At 50.3% G+C, this 21,957-nt stretch overlaps 1 protein-coding gene across 1 annotated transcript in view; it reads right to left on the bottom strand.

Moving 5' to 3' along the window:
- tp53bp1 (tumor protein p53 binding protein, 1) overlaps positions 1–21,957 on the bottom strand; it is a 294,166-nt gene that overhangs the window by 247,331 nt on the left and 24,878 nt on the right. The window contains 5 exon segments of the mRNA XM_072492591.1: positions 608–760; positions 3,148–3,239; positions 4,413–4,521; positions 8,470–8,554; positions 10,235–10,422. Of these exon segments, the coding sequence (XP_072348692.1) occupies positions 608–760; positions 3,148–3,239; positions 4,413–4,521; positions 8,470–8,554; positions 10,235–10,414 (619 nt within the window). The 5' untranslated portion in view covers positions 10,415–10,422.

The raw sequence follows: 21,957 nt of genomic DNA, 5'->3' as shown, positions 1-21,957 counted from the left end.
AAAACCCTTTCCCTCCAAAACCCTCACAAAGCCAAGCCAGTATTGTACATGCAAAATGCACCAGTTAATTTTCTCATAGCAAACCCCCTCCCCCAAAAAGAGAACGGAACGGACAGTGACTCTCGGTGGTGCTGGTTGGGGAGAAGGTTGACAAGGGCAGCAAAGTAGAGAGCCCCGTTTCCCAGTGGATAATGATTCAGGATCAGACATACCGGAGCCCAAAGGCCTTAAGATGGCGTGCACCCCCTCCGCCCTGGGCAAGAACCGATCCCACAGTGGCACAGCGCACTCCCTCCGTACCCACCCCGCGAAGGCACCCCCCACCCGTACCCAACCCACAACAGCAGACCCCCCTCCATACCCACCCCGTGACTGTGCCACCCTCCGTACCCACCCCGTGACAGCACCCCCACCCCCTCCGTACCCACCCCGTGACTGTGCCACCTTCCGTACAGCAATGCAATATCTGCCTCAGTCTGGGGACTTGGCGATTTACTGAATATTTGCAACACTGACAAGGGAAAGGCCGAAAGGTTCAGAAGGATTTCTCCCCGAGTAGCGTCAGCAGCAACAGTCTTCACCCGATCAACGGTCAACCACCTCCTACCGGTATCTGCCTCCTCGGAGGGAATGCTGGAGGGTTCAATGTTTATCTCCTCCGGGCCACGGACACTCCCACTGGTCTTGTTGGCACTGATTTCGGGGTCACTGCCTTGGCTCTCAGACAACTCGAGCAATCCAAAACCAGCCTGAGACGTGCCTGAATAAAACAGAACATTCACAAAATTATCCAAAGGCCATTCAGCCCATCTAATCTCAATCCCTCGCAAAGTCTTCACGCTCTCTCCGAAGTTTGTTCTTTTAAATGTTTCGATTTTGGGAATGCGAGCATCAGTGGTTAGGTCAGAGTTTATTGCCCATCCCTAATTGCCCTGAGGTGGCGGTGAGCTGCCTTCGTGAACCGCTGCAGCCCAGGTGGTGTAGGTGCACCCACTGTGCTGTTAGGGAGGGAGTTCCAGGATGTTGCCCTTGCGACAGTGAAGGAACGGCCGATACATTTCCATGGGCAGCACGGTAACACAGTGGATAGCACTGTGGCTTCACTGCGCCAGGGTCCCAGGTTCGATTCCGGCTTGGGTCACTGTCTGTGCGGAGTCTGCACGTTCTCCCTGTGTGTGCGTGGGTTTCCTCCGGGTGCTCCGGTTTCCTCCCACAGTCCAAAGATGTGCAGGTTAGGTGGATTGGCCATGATAAATTGCCCTTAGTGACCAAAAAGGTTCGGAGGGGTTATCTGGTTACGGGGATAGGGTGGAAGTGAGGGTTTGGGTGGGTCGGTGCACTCCCGATGGGCCGAATGGCCTCCTTCTGCACTGTATGTTCTATGTTCTCAGTCAGGGTGGTGAGCAACCTGGATAGGAACCTCCAGGTGGTGGGGTTCCCAGGTATCGGCTGCTCTTGTCCTTCGAGACGGTAGAGTTTGTGGGTTTGGAAGGTGCTGTCTAAGGAGCCTTGGTGAGTTACTGCAGTGCATCTTGTAGATGGTTCACACTTCTGCAACCTAATGCTTTTTAAGTGATTCCAAGATTTTGGGCTGCATCAATATATCTGAGAATTCACGTTATTTAAACCTATTATAACTTTAATTTCGTACAACTTAACATGAAGTAATAATTTTCCAGATCAGAGTTTCGTCATTAACATCACAACCAGGATTCTCCCCGTGTCTGTGTGGGCTTCACCCCCACAACCCAAAGACGTGCAGGGTAGGCGGATTGGCCACGTTAAGTTGCCCCTTAATTGGGAAAAATAATGTAGCCACCTGGGTTGGCCAATTCCCGACTTAAAATGGAGAACAGCAAAGGCTGAAGGGAAATTCAGCCAACACAGGCAAAAACCAGCAGGTGCAAGTTTACTGTGTATTAAGACTCTGCAGAAACCCAGACAGCATCGATACCAGCAACCATCGGCATAATAATGTAGCGGCCATCTACATACTAATGAGCGATCCCCGGGAACAATCAAAACATTTAAGGTAAACAAGGCCAAGCCAGACTCCCCGGCGCCAGCAGGAGCCAACACAAAAGAGGTTAACGGACACCTAAAGACCGCCCATCGATCAGGGAACAGCTCCAGTATTGGAGAAATCGAACCAAGCAATTGGAACGAAGTCCAATCACTTGGAACCAGGTACGGGGTCCGCCCCGAAAGGCGGGAAGCCCCTGGGGACTATAAAGTAAAGCCCCCAAGTTCAAATCGTCCTTCTTGACAGGGTCACTCAGCAACGCGAAGCAACCCGAGAATGACCTGTCCAGCTGCCTCCAAGAACATAAGTCTTAAGTCAACGCTCGCTACGAGATAGGCGCTCCTAGCTACCAGTCCATACCATCTTTGAATCCCGCAGTTTCAGAATCCGAACGAAAGGCCATTTTTTCCCCTGACCTGGTGGGCCAGTTCCGAAGCTAAGTATAGGCCTGTTAGTTATAGAAATAGCTTAGAAAGTAGAGTTTATGCATGAGTAGTGATTTACTGTGTATAATAAATGTGCTTTCATTTGAATCTTACTAATTGGTGTATTGAGTTATTGATCATTACTTGAACTTGAACCTCGTGGTGGTATCATAAAGATACCTGGCGACTCTAGAACAAAGGTTATAAAACAGAGCCAATTGAACCAACCAAAAGTTAGCAACAATAAATAAATAAATAAAACAATCACAGCCAGTCCACTGAACGTGCCAACTCATCAAGACACTCTGTGTCCATTTGGTCGGCCAGCTATTTGACTGCAGTGGCATCACAGCTGAACACCACCTTACCGGACATCTACGCACTCTCAGCAGGCAGCAACGGGATGTAGTCCAAGCTAGGCCAGCTGAAGCAACCTTGCAGCAGGAGAGGTAATCAGCCAACTCCGGAGTCAGGCCACAGGAGAGGGAGCTTCCCTCCGCGTCCAACCTGTGCGTGAGCCAATCTAAAGGATACTCGACACTGACACTGGGAGGAAGCTGGAAGCTGAACGCATTCCATTCTCGAACACTGACGTCCCCCATCCCAACCGGCACAGAATCCTCACACAGGGCCCAAAGAGCAACAATAAACACAGGCCCGGGATTGGTCCTGCCGTCTTGTCAACAGACCCAATCCTACCTCCAGCACCAATCGAGTTGGTCGTGGAATCTGCGACGTCTCCGCCTTTTCCTTCTCCGGGCCGTGGGCTGTCGTGCGTGTTGGGGGCTCTGCTGGGGTTAAGAAGAAATAAATTAATAGCACCGCCTCCTTTGAAAACCGGTCGTCCAGTCTTCCCTTCCACACGGAGGCACTCGGACGGTAGGGACCCACCCATCATTTTGTCATGTGTGGTCGACACCGCTTACAACACAACCCGGTTTGCAAGGAATGTCCTCGCCAGCCTGTGCTGGAGAACTCCATTCTGTCGCTCGAGATTAAGAAGCCAGGAGAGTGAGGGGTGGGCAATAGATGCTAGCCTAACCAGCGACGTCCGCATTCCAGGAAACAAAATAGATTTTTTTTTTTTTTTAAATGGCCAGGTCATTTATTTTGGTGATGTTGGTTAAGGTGTAAAATTTGGCCAGGGAACTGGGGAGAACTTCCCAGCTCTTCTGCAAAGTAGAGTCATCGGATTTTACATAGCCACCCGAGAGAACAGGCAAGGCCTCCATGTAGCATCTGAACCGAAGGACACCCCCTCCAAACACTGCCGTGCTTCCTCGGCACTGGGAGTGTCAGCCTGGATGGTTTGTACAGTAAGTCTTACAACACCAGGTTAAAGTCCAACAGGTTGGTTGCGAATCACTAGCTTTCGGAGCACTGCTCCTTCCTCAGGTGAATGAAGAGGTAGGTTCCAGGAACATATATACAGACAAAGACGATACTTTGAATGCAAATCTTTGCAGGTAATTAAGTCTTTACAAGTCCTATAAACCTGTACAGGTACTTGTAAAGGCTTAATTACCTGCAAAGATTCGCATTCAAAGTGTCATCTTGCATCTTTAAATTTGTCTATATATGTGTCTCTGGAACCAACCTCTTCATTCACCTGAGGAAGGAGCAGCGCTCCGAAAGCTAGTGACATCGAAACAAACCTGTTGGACTTTAACCGGGTGTTGTAAGACTTCTTACTGTGCTCACCCCAGTCCAACGGCGGCATCTCCACATCATGGATTGTTTGTGCTCGAGCGGGACTGGAACCCGCCACCTTCTGACTCGGAGGCAAGAACGAGATCCGCTGCAGGCGCCTCAATCCATCCCCCTGTCGATCGATCAACTCAATAACAGCGAACAGACACAGAACTGTGGTTTCCCCCCTTTCCTCCTGACACAGGTGAACTCCACCAGGTAACTGGACCCAAGGCCTTCCTTTACAGCCACTGTCCGGTGTCGAAGCCACTTGCCTGGTTTGACCACTGGGCCGAGGTAGACCTTCCGTCGAGGGAATGGGCTGCTCATCCGACCTCTGACCCTCCGCCGTTTCCATGGCACCCGGAACTACCAATGAGGAACCTGGTTACCAGCAGAGTTGAAAGATTAGTCATGGGTGGCGAGTTCCTCTGACGCAACGTCTGAGCGTATCTTTTTTTAAATAAATTTAGAGTTCCCAATTCATTTTTTCCAATTAAGGGGCAATTTAGCGTGGCCAATCCACCTCGCCCGCACATCTTTGGGTTGTGGGGTGAAACCCACGCAGACACGGGGAGAATGTGCAAACTCCACACGGACAGAGACCCAGAGCCGGGATCGAACCTGGGACCCCGGTGCCGTGAGGCAGCAGGGCTAACCCACTGCGCCACCGTGCTGCCCCGTTTCAGCACATCTGCCATGTTGACTGCTGTGTTACGGTGACTGGGTTTGATTTTACCCCGAGCAAATGAAACTTGTGCTAATATTGATCACCGCACACCACACCCACCAACAGTTCTTTATTGCCACCCTGCGGATTTGCTTAATTAATGTGTTTTGAGGAGTAATCCGGGCCCACACAGCAGGTCTGGCACCTCCTTCAACCACATCGCTGTGGGTCTGGAGTCACGTGTAGGCCAGACCGGGTAAGGACGGCAGATTTCCTTCCCCTAAAGGACAATAGTGACCCAGATGGGTTTTTACGACAATCGACGACAGTTCCATGGTCGCCTTTGCGGAGACTAGATTTACATTCCAGACTTTATTGAATTTTAGATTCCACCAGCGGCCATGGTGGGATTTGAACCCTAGTCCCCAGAGCAATGGCCTGAGCCTCTGGGTCACTGGTCTGGTGACGCTGCCACGACCCAATCATCTCCCCCACTTCTGCGACTAAAATATCTTCAGCCAATCCGGGAGTTGGCAAATCACACAATGATTTTTGAAAGTTGATATTTCGGGAGCACGAGGAGGCCACTCGGGCCCTCTCGAGCCGGTTCTGCGATTCAATTCCAGCAGTGCTGATCTGCAATTAACCCCATCTACCCACCTCGGTTCCAGGATTGAAATCGGATCCGCTGGCCTCAGCAGAGTTCCCTGTGTGACAAAGTGGTTTCCTACCTAACATCACCGCCGAGCGGCCTGGCTCTCTCTCATCTTAACGTTCTGGCTCCTTACCCTGGACCCAAGACCCTTCCCCTGACCACCCCAGAAGAAATTCTGTCTCCCTGTACCAACCCTATCGGACCAGCAAATCACTTAATGATCTTAAATAGCTCAATTAGATCATCCTTTAATCTTCTAAACTTCAGAGAATATAAACTGACACGACCTGCCCTAATAATTTAACCCTTTAAGCCCCAGAATAATTCTGGTCAATCCAGAGATCATCTCCTCCCTGAGCCAAATACCTAGAACGCAACGCCATTGGGGTCTAACTAGAGCTGTTATAGCTTCTTACCTTTTAATTTTTCCAATTAAGGGGCAATTTGGTGTGCCCAATGCGCCTAACCCGCACATCTTTGGGTTGCGGGGGTGAGACCCACGCAGACACGGGGAGAATGTGCAAACTCCACACGGACAGTGACCCGGGGACGGGAGCAAACCCGGGTCCTCGCCGCCGTGAGTGCTAACCACTGCGCCCCCATGCCCCCCCGAGCTGTAATAACATAGATTACATAGAATTTACAGTGCAGAAGGAGGCCATTCAGCCCATCGAGCCTGCACAGGCCCTTGGAAAGAGCACCCCCATTTAAGCCCAGAACTCCGCCCCATACCCGTAACCCAGCAACCTCTTTGGACACTAAGGGCAATTCAGCATGGCCAATCGACCTAACCTGCACGTCTTTGGACTGTGGGAGCAAACCGGAGCAACCCCACGCAGACACGGGGAGAACGTGCAGACTTCCCACAGACAGTGACCCAAGCCGGGAACTGAACCTGGGACCCTGGAGCTTTGAAGCAACAATGCTAACCACTGTGCTACCGTGCCGCCCTTAGTCTCCAGCTCTTTGCAATCCAGCCCCCACGGATTCAAGGCCAAACATTCCAACAGGCTTTTAAAATTATTTTTGCCCCTCATCCACCAGTTTCTAATGGTTTCTATACATAGACACCGCCCAGTGCCAATCAAAACCGGTTTTGTGACGGGTAGGTCGTGCCTCACAAACCTTATTGAGTTCTTTGAGAAGTTGACCAAACAGGTGGATGAGGGTAAAGCAGTTGATGTGGTGTATATGGATTTCAGTAAAGCGTTTGATAAGGTTCCCCACGGTAGGCTATAGCAGATAATACGGAGGCATGGGATTCAGAGTGATGTAGCAGTTTGGATCAGAAATTGGCTAGCTGGAAGACAAAGGGTGGTGGTTGATGGGAAATGTTCAGACTGGAGTCCAGTTACTAGTGGTGTACCACAAGGATCTGTTTTGGGGCCACTGCGGTTTGTCATTTTTATAAATGACCTGGAGGAGGGCGTAGAAGGATGGGTGAGTAAATTTGCAGATGACACTAAAGTCGGTGGAGTTGTGGACAGTGCGGAAGGATGTTACAAGTTACAGAGGGACATAGATAAGCTGCAGATCTGAGCTGAGAGGTGGCAAATGGAGTTTAATGCAGAAAAGTGTGAGGTGATTCATTTTGGAAGGAATAACAGGAAGACTGAGTACTGGGCTAATGGTAAGATTCTTGGCAGTGTGGATGAGCAGAGAGATCTCGGTGTCCATGTACATAGATCCCTGAAAGTTGCCACCCAGGTTGAGAGGGTTGTTAAGAAGGCGTACGGTGTGTTAGCTTTTATTAGTAGAGGGATTGAGTTTCGGAGCCATGAGGTCATGTTGCAGCTGTACAAAACTCTGGTGCGGCCGCATTTGGAGTATTGCGTGCAATTCTGGTCGCCGCATTATAGGAAGGATGTGGAAGCATTGGAAAGGGTGCAGAGGAGATATACCAGAATGTTGCCTGGTAAGGAGAGAGAGAAGATCTTATGAGGGAAGGCTGAGGGACTTGAGGCTGTTTTCGTTATTAGAGAGAAGAAGGTTAACAGGTGACTTAATTGAGGCATACAAGATGATCAGGGGATTAGATAGGGTGGACAGTGAGAGCCTTTTTCCTCGGATGGTGATGTCCAGCACGAGGGGACATAGCTTTAAATTGAGGAGAGAAAGATATAGGACAGATGTCAGAGGTAGGTTCTTTACTCAGAGTAGTAAGGGCGTGGAATACCCTGCCTGCAACAGTAGTGGACTCGCCAACATTAAGGGCATTTAAATGGTCATTGGATAGACATATGGACGATAAGGGAATAGTGTAGATGGGCTTTAGAGTGGTTTCATGGGTCGGCACAACATCGAGGGCCGAAGGGCCTGTACTGCGCTGTAATGTTCTATGTTCTATGTTCTAAAGCAAACCTCTGCAGTTCCTAGCATGTCGCCTTTATAACAATAACTCTAATCCATCCTTCTCCCGTTCAAAACCCCACTCTCTCCATGTTAGCAACCTCCCCTTGTCACAGTGCGTCAAAGACTCACAATGTTGCCCGAACCTCAGTAACACACTAGAAATGTGGATGTTCTTTTTTTCATAAACCTTGCATTTATATAGCACCTTTAACATCCTCAGGAGGTCCCACAGCACCTCACAGCCAATATACTTTTTGAAGTGCGCCCACAGTTGTAGAAAACGCACCAGCCAATTTGTGCATAGCTCCCACTAACAGCAATGCAGCAATAGCTAGATCATCTTTTCCTGATGTTGAATTGAGGGATGAATGTTGGCCAGGACACTGGGGGACACCGACTGGCTCTTCCCCAGATCTTTTTCATCCCTCTTGGGGGGCACCTGGGGCCTAAGACCCGTCCCAACACTGCTGCACTCCCTGCCCTTGGGAGGGTCATCTTAGATTTTGTTTTGCTCGAGTTTCGCGAACCTGTAACCTCATGAATCGAGAGGCGAGAGTGGTTGTTCATCGAGGAATCCCACAAGAACCTGTGCGCACAAATCTGGCTCCGGCCAGCTTACCGGAGACATTTTAACCCGAGTTCCATGGGTCCTCACCTTTGTGGGACATTGCCTGCCAGTCAGTGGGCTCCTCGTCATCTCCTACTGACGTCTTGGCAGCCTGTGGGCAAGCGGTCAGCTCCTGGAACGGACAACACAGGGGCGCCCGTGAGTCTGAGGCATTGACACAAATTCACATCAAATCCACATGCTGTCTGACACCGACTCCCAGAGAATACTCGCTTCAGCAATAAACAAGCAATAATAAATCCGTTCGGGAATTCAGGAGAAATAGCTTTACCCAGAGAGCGGCGGGAACGCAGAACCCTCTCTCACAGGGAGTGATTGCGATTAAGAGCACAGGAACATTTAAGGGGGAAGTTACATAAACACACAAGGGAAGTAGGGATTGAAGATTATACTAACAGCGTGAGATGCAGAGGGAGAGGAAGGCCAAGTGTCGCACACAATGACATAGACTAGTTAGGCCCGTTTCTCTATTGTAGAAAAGATATTCAAAGGAAATAGACAACTTGCATTTACATAGCGTTTGATCACCTCACCCAGAAATGCCCCCAAGGATTTTGTGTACAAAGAGTTCACAGGAAGTCTAGTCACTGCTGTTCTGAGAGCGAAACACTTTAGCAGAATTTAACAAGCGGGAATGAGTAGCGCTGAAAAAAGACACATGTTGTCGAAGCTTTTCACCTTGCAACCCATCAGGACAATTGGCAAGAATACCAAATAAAAAGTGAACAATAATTTATATTGAGTGAGAAGAGGGTGCTGAGTGTTTGGCAAGTGGGTTCAGATTGGTCGAGGTGTAGCCAGGGGGAATGCACCAGGCTAACCGATGATCAACAGTTAACTGCCAAGCTTGGTTTGCTCGCTCTCCACGGCTACGACCTGGCTACCGGCCAATCTTTGCTTCAAAAATAATTATCATAGAATTTGCAGTGCAGAAGGAGGCCATTCGGCCCATCGAGTCTGCACCGGCCCTTACAAAGAGCACCCTACTGAAGCCCACGTATCTACCCTATCCCCGTAACCCAGTAACCCCCACTTAAGATGTTTTGGACACTAAGGGCAATTTAGCATGGCCAATCCACCTAACCTGCACATCTTTGGACTGTGGGAGGAAACCGGAGCACCCGGAGGAAACCCACGCAGACACAGGGAGAACGTGTCCCCGTTGGATGTAATGTACTTCGGAGTGACGAAAATGCAATGATTTGACATCCAGGCATCAATACACCGTCATGGTTGGTAACAGGAAAATACCAGAGGAATTCTCAGGAAAATACTGCACAGGAGGCCATTCAGCCCATCGATTTTGTGCCAGCTCTTCGAAAGAGTGATCCAATTAGTTTCACAGCCCACCCTCATTACCCTGCCCACGTTCACGTTTCCTTCTTGAACACTCACCGGCCTTTCGGGCAGAACATTCTAGATCACAATACCTCAAACTGTCTGAAGAATGTGCACCCCTCCTCTTTTCCCAATAATCTTCACTCTGCATTCTATAGTTACCAACCCACTGGAAACAGTTTATCCTGATTTACTGCATGAGAACCTTTCACGGTTCGGAACATAGCCTTCTCCGCTGGAAGGAGAACAATCCCAGTTTTTCCTTGGGAGTTCAGAGAAGGATCACTTGACTAATGCCGGACATTCACCCGGGTGCGGTGAAACAGGAATGGGCGGGGCGGGGAAGGGAAGCAAATTCAGAAATAAACAAATGCACCATCTTCAAATAGCAGAAGCCACCTGCTGGCGCAACACTGGAAGGATTTCCGAAGGGGAAGGGCCCGGGAACACTCACCAAGACGGGACTCTCCGTACGGGGCTGCAGGTTCGACAGACACCTGGCTTGCAGGTGTCGGTAACTCTGCTCAGGGTCATCGTCCGACAGCACGCTCTCCGCCTGGGAATCTTCCACAATCAGGCACGGGGTGTCTTGCTGTGATAGGTCCGGTTCCAGCTGCGTTCCGTTAGGGTCCATGTGCTGAACTAGGAATTAAAAATAACACACACTGGGTCGAAATTCACAGCAGCACAAGAAATAGGAGCCGGAGTGGGACCATTCGGCCCATCGAGCCTGCTCCGCCATTCAATACGATCAGGGCTGGTCTGCGTCTTCAACTCCATTTTCCCACCCGCTCCCAATATCCCTGAATTCCCAGAGACACCAAAACTCTGTCTGTCCCCAGCCTTAAATATACTCAACGACGGAGCAACAACAATCCTCTGGAGTGGAGAATTCCAAAGATTCACAAACCCTTCAATGAAGTCATTGCTCCTCATCTTAATCCTAAATAATCGGCACCCGTGCCCCCGTGTTTTAGATTCTCAGACCAGAGAATGCAGGACCAATTTACTCCGCCCATATCACAGGGGTACATCAACGGCCAACATGCTATTTGTCTTCCTAAGTGTTTGCCAAGCCTGCGTGTTAACCAAAGCAAAATTACAGCGGATGCTGGAATCTGAAGCAAGGGCCAAGGATGCTGGGAAAACCCAGCAGGTCGGGCAGCATCGGTAAGGAGAGAAAATAAGAGTTGACGTTTCCAGTCCGTTTGGCTCTTGGTCAGAGAGTTCGCACAACGCCGTGGATCTGTCACGCCCACCAGAGAGCGGTGGCGAGCGGCGTTTCAATGCCTCCTCGAAAAGAAGGCGCCTTTGACAGAGCAGCACTCCCTCAGCGCTGCCCGGAGATCTGGCAATCCTCGTTTTCCTTAGGATTTCAAATGTTCCCGAGCAGTGAAATAGGATCAGCCCATCTCCTCTGAAACATTTGAATAGACAAAAATACAATCCCTACGATAATCACACAGGACCTGATTAATCTTCCATGTCAGATTGTTTGGCAATACACACAAACATACGAATGAGGAAGAGGCCACCCGGCTCCTCGATTCTGCTCTGCCATTCAATGGGGTCATGGCTGATCAGATTGGAACCTCAAACCCACAGTCCTGCCGATAACCTTTCACCTCCTTGTTAATCAAGAATCTACCCAGCTCTGCCTTAAAAATATTCAAAGATTCTACTTCCCCTGCCTTCTGGGGAAGACAATTCCAAAGACTCACAAATCTCGGAGAAAAATTGGGGCAGCACGGTAGCATTGTGGTTAGCACAATTGCTTCACAGCTCCAGGGTCCCAGGTTCGATTCCCGGCTTGGGTCACTGCCTGTGCGGAGTCTGCACATCCTCCCCGTGTGTGCGTGGGTTTCCTCCGGGTGCTCCGGTTTCCTCCCACAGTCCAAAGATGCGCGGGTTAGGTGGATTGGCCATGCTAAATTGCCCTTAGTGTCCAAAATTGCCCTTAGTGTTGGGTGGGGTTACTGGGTTATGGGGATAGGGTGGAGGTGTTGACCTTGGGTAGGGTGCTCTTTCCAAGAGCCGGTGCAGACTCGATGGGCCGAATGGCCTCCTTCTGCACTGTAAATTCTATGATATGCTATGAAAAGATTTCTCCTCATCTGTCTTAAATGGGTGGCCTCACAGCGACCCCCACCGGTTCTAGGTTCTCCCAAAAAAGAGGAAACATCCTCTCCACACACACCCTGTCAACACCCCTCAGGATCTGAAAGGTTTCCATCAAGTCGCCTCTCACTCTTCCAAACTCTAATGGATACAAACCCAACCTCTTCAACCTTTCCTCATAAGACCACCCACCCATTCCTGATATCAGTCTGGTAAACCTTCTCTGATCTGCTTCCTATGCACTTACACCCTTCCTTAAATAAGGAGACCGATAATGTCCACCATACCCCAGGTGTGCTTTCACCAGTGCCCTGTACAACTGAAGCATAACCTCCATAATTTTGTATCCAATTCCCCTCATGTGACGAATGAAGGATTTTGGATAAACTGGATTATAAACTCGGCAATTTAAGGGTTAAAAGCCTGGGTTACAGTGTGTTGGACTGCGGTGGTCATGTTGGTTTTTAAAAAAATAATCTTGCTTTGCAAGATCAGAAAGCTTTTAGCAGCCAGAGGTGAAATTGACCAGAGCAGAAAGCCTGGGCTAGTGCACTGCTGTTTGACTCCCTGGGGAGTCGGTGCTTTTTCAGCTTGGGGAGATGATGTCATTGCTGGGTGGCGCCAAGGTATTCAGACATTTTGAGAAAGCTTTTGAGTCGAGTTCCGATCTGGTTAACACCGAGTCCACAAGTAAAGTCTTTCGCTCTCACAGTAGGAAAGCTAAAAAAAAAAAAAAAAGATGAATGGCATTTAAAGCAGAGCGGACTTGTCGGAGGGCAAGGGGGAAGCTGAAACAAAGCAGCTGAAACAACTGTTTGTAAGACGTCCCGCCAGAATCTGCAAGGGTTCTAACGGGAGCCAAATCTGTTTGGGAAAGCAAATATTACTCTGTGCCACCGGGGTGTGGGAGGGATTTGCATGTTTTTTTCCTTTCCTGGTGTTTAATTGGGAATAGTGGCAGAAATTAAGGGCATGGTATTTACTGTATTGAGTAGAATTGTTTAAGGGGTAAATTGTAAGCTACCTTTGATACTATCTTTAACTTTTTTTTAGTTAATCACGGATGGTGGGTCCTCCCCTTGGAAATACTTTTTCTCGTTGGAATGTACCTAATCTGAGTATGTCGAAATATCCCCTTAAATATCTACCACTGCATCTCAATGGATCTATCCCTTAATCTAATTTACCAGTTCAAAGTTTAAAATACTAGACTTAGACCCACTCTTCTCTCCCTCAAATTGAATGTAAAATTCAATCATATTATGATCACTGTTACCAAAGGACGCCTTCACTATGAAGTAGTTAATTAATCTCATTGCACAATACCAGGTCTAGTAAAGCCTGCTCTCTGGTTAGTTCCAGAACGTGCTGTTCTAAGAAATTATCCCCACTGTCACCAGACTCCTAAATGACCCTCTTATGGACTGACCTCATTAACACTACACCCTGTATGCTTCATCCGATGCCGGTGCTTATGTAGTTACATTGTATTTGTTGTGTTGCCCTATTATGTATTTTCTTTTATTCCCTTTTCTTCCCATGTATTTAATGATCTGTTGAGCTGCTCGCAGAAAAATGCTTTTCACTGTACCTCGGTACACGTGACAATAAATAAATCCAATCCAAACCAGTCGATGAATTCTCATCCAAACTACTTTTGCCCATCTGATTTTTCCAGTCTACACGTAGATTGAAATCCTCCCCAAGATTATCACCGTACTTTTCTGAGAAGCCTCCATTCTCTCTTCCTTTATATCCCGCCCGACCATGTGGTTACTATTCGGCGGTATATACACCACTCACACTTCATGTCTTTATCATTTCTCATCCCGACACAAACCTCCTTTACATCCTGGTGTCCTGAACTTAGATCGTCTTTATCTATTGTGCTTAATACCATTATTAATTAACAGCGCCACCCCGCCACCTTTTCCTCACTTCCAGTCTTCCCTAAATGTCATGTACCCTTCAATACTCAGGTCCCAATCTCGGTCATCCTTCATCCATTTCTCAGGATAGGCCATTCGATCTCATTTATCTCTATTTGCACTAACAGTTCATCTATTTTGTTTCAAACGCTACTTGCATTCAGATATAGAGCATTTAGTTTTGTCCTTTTATTATTTTTGTTACCTCGAGCCTTACCTGCTCATTTTCCTGCAATTTGCCCCTTCCTATCACGGTCTATCATTTCCCATATTAATATCACTCGCTCCTGCCTTGTCTCTACTCTGATTTACTCTATCTTCCAAAATTTGATCCCTTGCCCCCACGATTTAGTTTAAAACCCTCATATCTCGGTAGAACACAGGTCCCACAGTCCAGGTGCAGCCCATCCCAGCAATACAGCCTCCACTTTCCCCAGTATCCACGAACCAGCACCCACTTCTCTCACAGCGGTCTCTGAGCCACGCATTCATCTCTCGAATTTTATTTACCCTGTGTCAATTTGCACCTGGCTCAGGTAATAATCCAGACCTTTTTGAGGTTCTGCTTTTTAATTTAGTGCTTCATTCTTCACACTCTCTGAGCAGAACCTCGTTCCTGGCTCCAGCTTTGTTGTTGGTATTGTAGCCATCTGGGACGGCCACTTCCCGATTACAAAATGGACACTTTGCAAAGATTGCAGGGAAAATGGACAATGCTGAGAAAACAAGCAGGTTCAGAGCTTGTCTGTATATTGGAGCTGCAGCTCCCAGACAAGACCAAAACTGTAGGCCCATTCGCATACTAACGGCCCATCTCCAGGGACAAAAGAGTAACATTTGAGTAACCGATACTAAGGCAGACACCCCGGCGCCAGAGGAGACCGAAACAAAGCAGGCCAACGGCCACCCGCCCAGCCATCAGGGCACCCACCCCTTTATTGGACGAGATCAATATGAATGATCAAGAAACGACCCAATTGATTGGGGCCAGGTTCAAGGCCCGCCCAAAAGTGCGCGAAGCCCCTTTGGGTACAAGAAGGAGCCCCCAAGAGAGAATCGTTCTCTTGGACCCGGCTCTCACAGCGGAAAGACCCGTCCACCAGCTGCACCCGAAGCAAGTAAGTCCAAGGTCAACGCTCGCTACCAGACGGACGACCTTAGCTGTTCCCCTTCACCAGTTCGACCCCAGCAGCCTCAGAACCGAACAACGGCCATTGTTCCTCTGACTGAGTGGGCGCCCGAAGCTAAGTATAGGGTTTAGCAGTAGTGATAGTTTAGTCTGTAGAGTTTTGTGCATGATTATATTTAACTGTGTGTGTAAATAAATAAGCATTGACTTTGAACTAACTAACTGGTGTATCGGGTCTTTGATCAGTATTCGGTTTGAACCGTGTGGCGGTATCGAAAGATACCTGCCGACTCTAGAGCAAATGTAATTAGGATTAAGGAAGGCGACCATTTTGACCGCCATATTCAGAGCCAACCAAAGGGAGCAACAATATCCACATGGATCACGTCTACTGGACCAACCCCCTCCACTGCGTGTTCCTCTCCAATCTGGAACAGATGCCCCGAACCACGGCACCAGGCAGACAACACAGCCCTCTGGACTCCTGCTCTCAACCGCAGAGAGCTGTGCTAATCCCTGACTACTCTGTCCCCTACTACTGTTATTATATTCCTTTGTGCCCCCCACCTTTATGGTGAAACAGTTGAGGAACAGTGGAGAACCTTCCAAACGATTTTTCACAGTGCTCAGCAAAGGTTTATACCAACAAAAAGGAAGGACGGTAGAAAGAGGGAAAATCGACCGTGGTTATCTAAGGCAATAAGGGAGAGTATCAAATTGAAGGAAAAAGCATACAAAGTGGCAAAGATTAGTGGGAGACGAGAGGACTGGGAAATCTTTAGGGGGCAACAGAAAGCTACTAAAAATGCTATAAAGAAGGGTAAGATAGATTATGAGATTATACTTGCTCAGAATATAAAAACAGATAGTAAAAGTTTCTACAAATACATAAAACAAAAAAGAGTGGCTAAGGTAAATATTGGTCCGTTAGAGGATGAGAAGGGAGATTTAATAATGGGAGATGAGGAAATGGCTGAGGAACTGAACAGGTTTTTTGGGTCGGTCTTCACAGTGGAAGACACAGTGACTGATGGAAATGGGGCTATGACAGGTAAGGACCTTGAGAGGATTGTTATCGCCAAGGAGGTAGTGATGGGCAAGCTAATGGGGCTAAAGGTAGACAAGTCTCCTGGCCCTGATGGAATGCATCCCAGAGTGCTAAAAGAGATGGCTAGGGAAATTGCAAATGCACTAGTGATAATTTACCAAAATTCACTAGACTCTGGGGTGGTTCCGGCAGATTGGAAATTAGCAAACGTGACACCACTGTTTAAAAAAAGGAGGTAGGCAGAAAGCGGGGTAACTATAGGCCAGTGAGCTTAACTTCAGTAGTAGGGAAGATGCTGGAATCTATCATCAAGGAAGAAATAGCGAGGCATCTGGATGGAAATTGTCCCATTGGGCAGACGCAGCATGGGTTCATAAAGGGCAGGTCGTGCCTAACTAATTTAGTGGAATTTTTTGAGGACATTACCAGTGCGGTAGATAACGGGGAACCAATGGATGTGGTATATCTGGATTTCCAGAAAGCCTTTGACAAGGTGCCACACAAAAGGTTGCTGCATAAGATAAAGATGCATGGCATTAAGGGGAAAGTAGTAGCAGGGATAGAGCATTGGTTAATTAATAGAAAGCAAAGAGTGGGGATTAATGGGTGTTTCTCTGGTTGGCAATCAGTAACTAGTGGTGCCCCTCAGGGATCAGTGTTGGGCCCACAACTGTTCACAATTTACATAGATGATTTGGAGTTGGGGACCAAGGGCAATGTGTCCAAGTTTGCAGACGACACTAAGATAAGTGGTAAAGCAAAAAGTGCAGAGGATACTGGAAGTCTGCAGAGGGATTTGGATATGCTAAGTGAATGGGCTAGGGTCTGGCAGATGGAATACAATGTTGACAAATGTGAGGTTTTCCATTTTGGTAGGAATAACAGCAAAAGGGATTATTATTTAAATGATAAAATATTAAAACATGCTGCTGTGCAGAGAGACCTGGGTGTGCTAGTGCATGAGTCGCAAAAAGTTTGTTTACAGGTGCAACGGGTGATTAAGAAGGCAAATGGAATTTTGTCCTTCATTGCTAGAGGGATGGAGTTTAAGACTAGGGAGGTTCTGCTGCAATTGTATAAGGTGTTAGTGAGGCCACACCTGGAGTATTGTGTTCAGTTTTGGTCTCCTTACTTGAGAAAGGGCGTACTGGCACTGGAGGGTGTGCAGAGGAGATTCACTAGGTTAATCCCAGAGCTGAAGGGGTTGGATTACGAGGAGAGGTTGAGTAGACTGGGACTGTACTCGTTGAAATTTAGAAGGATGAGGGGGGATCTTATAGAAACATATAAAATTATGAAGGGAATAGATAGGATAGATGCGGGCAGGTTGTTTCCACTGGCGGGTGAAAGCAGAACTAGGGGGCATAGCCTCAAAATAAGGGGAAGTAGATTTAGGACTGAGTTTAGGAGGAACTTCTTCACCCAAAGGGTTGTGAATCTATGGAATTCCTTGCCCAGTGAAGCAGTAGAGGCTCCTTCATTAAATGTTTTTAAGATAAAGATAGATAGTTTTTTGAAGAATAAAGGGATTAAGGGTTATGGTGTTCGGGCTGGAAAGTGGAGCTGAGTCCACAAAAGATCAGCCATGATCTCATTGAATGGTGGAGCAGGCTCGAGGGGCCAGATGGCCGACTCCTGCTCCTAGTTCTTATGTTCTTATGTCCTGCTTGATCAGTCTCCTGTAGCATGGTGTCATTAATTCTGATTAAGTGCCAGAATATCCTCAGGTCAAATGCTTACCAAAGCCTTTAGTACAGAATCCCTATAGTGCAGAAGGAGGCCATTCAGCCCATCTCCTATCCCTCCAACTCCGCAACCACACATAACCCACACATCCCCTGCACACTAAGGGGCTGTCGATGGAAAATACTAATTTGAAGTGGTAATGAGAGGGAGGAAAAGAGAGGGGAGGAAAAGAGAGGGGAGGAAAAGAGAGGGGAGGAAAGATAGAGGGGAGGAAGGAGATGGGGAGGGGAGGAGATGGGAGGGGACGAGAGGGGAGGGAGGAGATGGGGAGGGGAGAGATGGGGAGGGGAGGAGATGGGGAGGGGAGGAGATGGGGAGGGGAGGAGATGGGGAGTGGGAGGGGAGGGAGATGGGGAGGGAGGAGATGGGGAGGGGAGGAGATGGGGAGGGGAGGAGATGGGGAGGGGAGGAGATGGGGAGGGGAGGAGATGGGGAGGGGAGGAGATGGAGATGGGGAGGGATGGAGATGGGGAGGAGATGGAGAGGGGAGGAGATGGAGATGGGGAGGAGATGGGGAGGGAGGAGATGGGGAGGGGAGGAGATGGGTGAGGGGAGGAGATGGGAGGAGATGGGGAGGGGAGGAGATGGGGAGGGGAGGAGATGGGGAGGGAGGAGATGGGAGGGGAGGATATGGGGAGGGGAGGAGATGGGGAGGGAGGAGATGGGGAGGGGAGGAGATGGGGAGGGGAGGAGATGGGGAGGGGAGGAGATGGGGAGGGGAGGAGATGGGGAGGGAGGAGATGGGGAGGGGAGGATATGGGGAGGGGAGGAGATGGGGAGGGGAGGAGATGGGGAGGGAGGAGATGGGGGAGGGGAGGAGATGGGGGAGGGGAGGAGATGGGGAGGGGAGGAGATGGGGAGGGGAGGGAGATTGGGGAGGGGAGGAGATGGGAGGAGATGGGGGAGAGGGGAGGAGAGGGGAGGAGATGGGGATGGGTGAGGGGAAGGAGATGGGATGGAGGAGATGGGGATGGATGGGGAGGAGATGGGGAAGGGGAGGGAGGAGATGGGGAAGGGGAGGGGAGGAGATGGGAAGGGGAGGGATGGGGAGGGGAGGAGATGGGGAGGGAGGAGAGGGGATGGGGAGGAGAGGGGATGGGGAGGGGAGGAGAGGGGATGGGGAGGGGAGGAGAGGGGATGGGGAGGGGAGGAGGATGGGGAGGGGAGGAGATGGGGGAGGGGAGGAGATGGGGAGGGGAGGAGATGGGGGAGGGGAGGAGATGGGGGAGGGGAGGAGATGGGGGAGGGGAGGAGATGGGGAGGGGAGGAGATGGGTGAGGGGAGGAGATGGGGGAGGGGAGGAGATGGGGGTGGGGAGGAGATCGGGGAGGGGAGGAAGATGGGGGGGGGAGGAGATGGGAAGGGGAGGGAGGAGATGAGGGAGGGGAGGAGATGAGGAGGGGAGGAGAGGGGATGGGGTGGGGAGGAGATGGGGAGAGGGGAGGGGAGGAGATGGGGAGAGGGGAGGGAGGGGAGGAGATGGGGAAGGGGAGGGGAGGGGAGGAGATGGGGAAGGGGAGGGGAGGGGAGGAGATGGGGAAGGGGAGGAGATGGGGAGGGGAGGAGATGGGGAAGGGGAGGAGATGAGGGAAGGGGAGGGGAGGAGATGGGGAAGGGGAGGGGAGGAGATGGGAAGGGGAGGGCGGAGGAGATGGGGAAGGGGAGGGGAGGAGATGGGGGAGGGAGGGGAGGGGATGGGGAAGGGAGGGGAGGAGATGGGGAAGGGGAGGGGAGGAGATGGGGGAGGGGAGGAGATGGGGGAGGGGAGGAGAGGGGATGGGGAGGAGAGGGGATGGGGAGGAGATGGGGAAGAGGGGAGGGGAGGAGATGGGGAAGGGGAGGGGAGGGGAGGAGATGGGGAAGGGGAGGGGAGGGGAGGTAGATGGGAAGGGGAGGAGATGGGGTAGGGGGAGGAGATGGCGAGGGGGACGGGGAGGGGATGGACTGGGCATCCACGGACCGTGATTCACAGTGGTGGCCCGAGTGCCGCCATTGGACCGCGGCGGGATCTTGCGGGCCCCAACACTTGTCAACGGGTATTTGCACAGTGAGTGGGCCCCTGCCCCTGGGGGGAAAAGCCGGGGGTGGGGGCTGCACCGTCAGCGTGTCCAGAGGTCCAGAGGTGTTACAGCTGGAGAATTCCAGCCAGAGTGTGGGGTAACAGGCGGAGGGCAGGAACCGGTGAATGTGGAGCTCTGCTTCCCAAATCTCTCCAGCACGGGTGGGTCCAGTTAGGACTCAGAGATTGAGATTGATCACTGGGGTTAGTCACCAACTCCATCGGCGTTGTGTCCTGTGACTATCGGGATGGTGTGGAAGCTGATGGAATCTGCTCCTTTTGTCAGGATTTTATTAAAACCTACACCCACTGCACTTGTGTTGTAGCCTGAATCTCACGCATATATCACTCCCCTCACTTTAGTCCGTACCACACACCCCTCTTACAGTCTGTATCACACCCTCCCCATGTTACAGTCCATATCACACCATCTCATTACAGTCCATATCATATCCCCCGTTGGTCCATATCTCACCCCCAAATGATAGTTCAAATCACTCCACCGTGTTACAGTCCATATCACCCCCATGTTAAAGCCCATATCACCCACACTGTTACAATCCATGTCCCACCCCGTTACAGTCCATAACAACCCCCTACCCCCTTACAGTCCATATCACCCCGTTACAGTCCATATCAACCCCCATTACAGTCCATATCAACCCCCCCGTTACAGTCCATATCAACCCCCACCGTTACAGTCCATATCAACCCCCGTACAGTCCATATCAACCCCCCGTTACAGTCCCATATCAACCCCCCCGTTACAGACCACAGCACACACCCCACATGTTTACAGTCCATATCACACACCCCCAGATTGTGAGTCCATATCACACCACCCACATTTACAGTCCATATCACACCACCACGTTACAGTCCCATAGCACACCACCCACATGTCACAGTGCATATCACCCCGCACATGTCACAGTCCATATCACCCCCCGCCACATTAATCCATATTACCCACTCCTGTGTTACAGTCCATATCACCCTCCCCTGTGTTACAGTCCATATCACTCACCCCTGCGTTACAGTCCATGCCATACCACCCACATGTTACAGTCCATATCACCCACCCCTGCGTTACAGTCCATATCACACACCTCAGTGTTAGTCCATATCACCAACCCCGTGTTACCGCCCATATCACCCACCCCCGTGGTTACCGTCCATATCACCCACCCCCGTGTTACCAGTCCATATCACACACGCCCGTGTTACCGTCCATATCACACACGCCCGTGTTTACCGTCCATATCACACATCCCCGTGTTACCGTCCAGATCACACATCCCCGTGTTACCGTCCATATCACACACACCCGTGTTACCGTCCAGATCACACATCCCCGTGTTACCGTCCATATCACCCACCCCTGTGTTACCGTCCATATCAACACAACCCCCGTGTTACCGTCCATATCACCCACCCCTGCGTTACAGTCCATACCATACCACCCACATGTTACAGTCCATATCACCCACCCCCTGCGTTTACAGTCCATATCACACACCTCCGTGTTAGTCCATATCACCCACCCCCGTGTTACCGCCCATATCACACACCCCCCGTGTTACCGTCCATATCACTCACCCCTGCGTTAGAGTCCATACCATACCACCCACATGTTACAGTCCATATCACCCACCCCTGCGTTAGTCCATATCACACACCTCCGTGTTAGTCCATATCACCCACCCCCGTGTTACCGCCCATATCACCCACCCCCGTGTTTACCGTCCAATATCACACATGCCCGTGTTACCGTCCAGATCACACACACCCGTGTTACCGTCCATATCACACACACCCGTGTTACCGTCCAGATCACACACACCCGTGTTACCGTCCATATCACACACACCCCCGTGTTACCGTCCATATCACACACCCCCGTGTTACGTCCATATCACACACACACCGTGTTACCGTCCATATCACACACCCCCCCGTGTTACCGTCCATATCACCCACCCCCGTGTTACCGTCCATATCACCCACCCCACTGTTACCGCCCAATCACCCCCCCCCCCCGGTGTTAGGGTCCGTATCACACATCCCCGTGTTAGGGTCCATATCACCCCCCCCCGTGTTAGCCCATATCCCACACCCGTGTTAGGTCCATATCACACACCCCCGTGTT

The sequence above is a fragment of the Scyliorhinus torazame genome, chromosome 30, assembly GCF_047496885.1.
Source record: "Scyliorhinus torazame isolate Kashiwa2021f chromosome 30, sScyTor2.1, whole genome shotgun sequence".
Lineage (NCBI taxonomy): Eukaryota > Metazoa > Chordata > Chondrichthyes > Carcharhiniformes > Scyliorhinidae > Scyliorhinus > Scyliorhinus torazame.
This window is presented reverse-complemented; position numbering and strand designations above follow the sequence as displayed.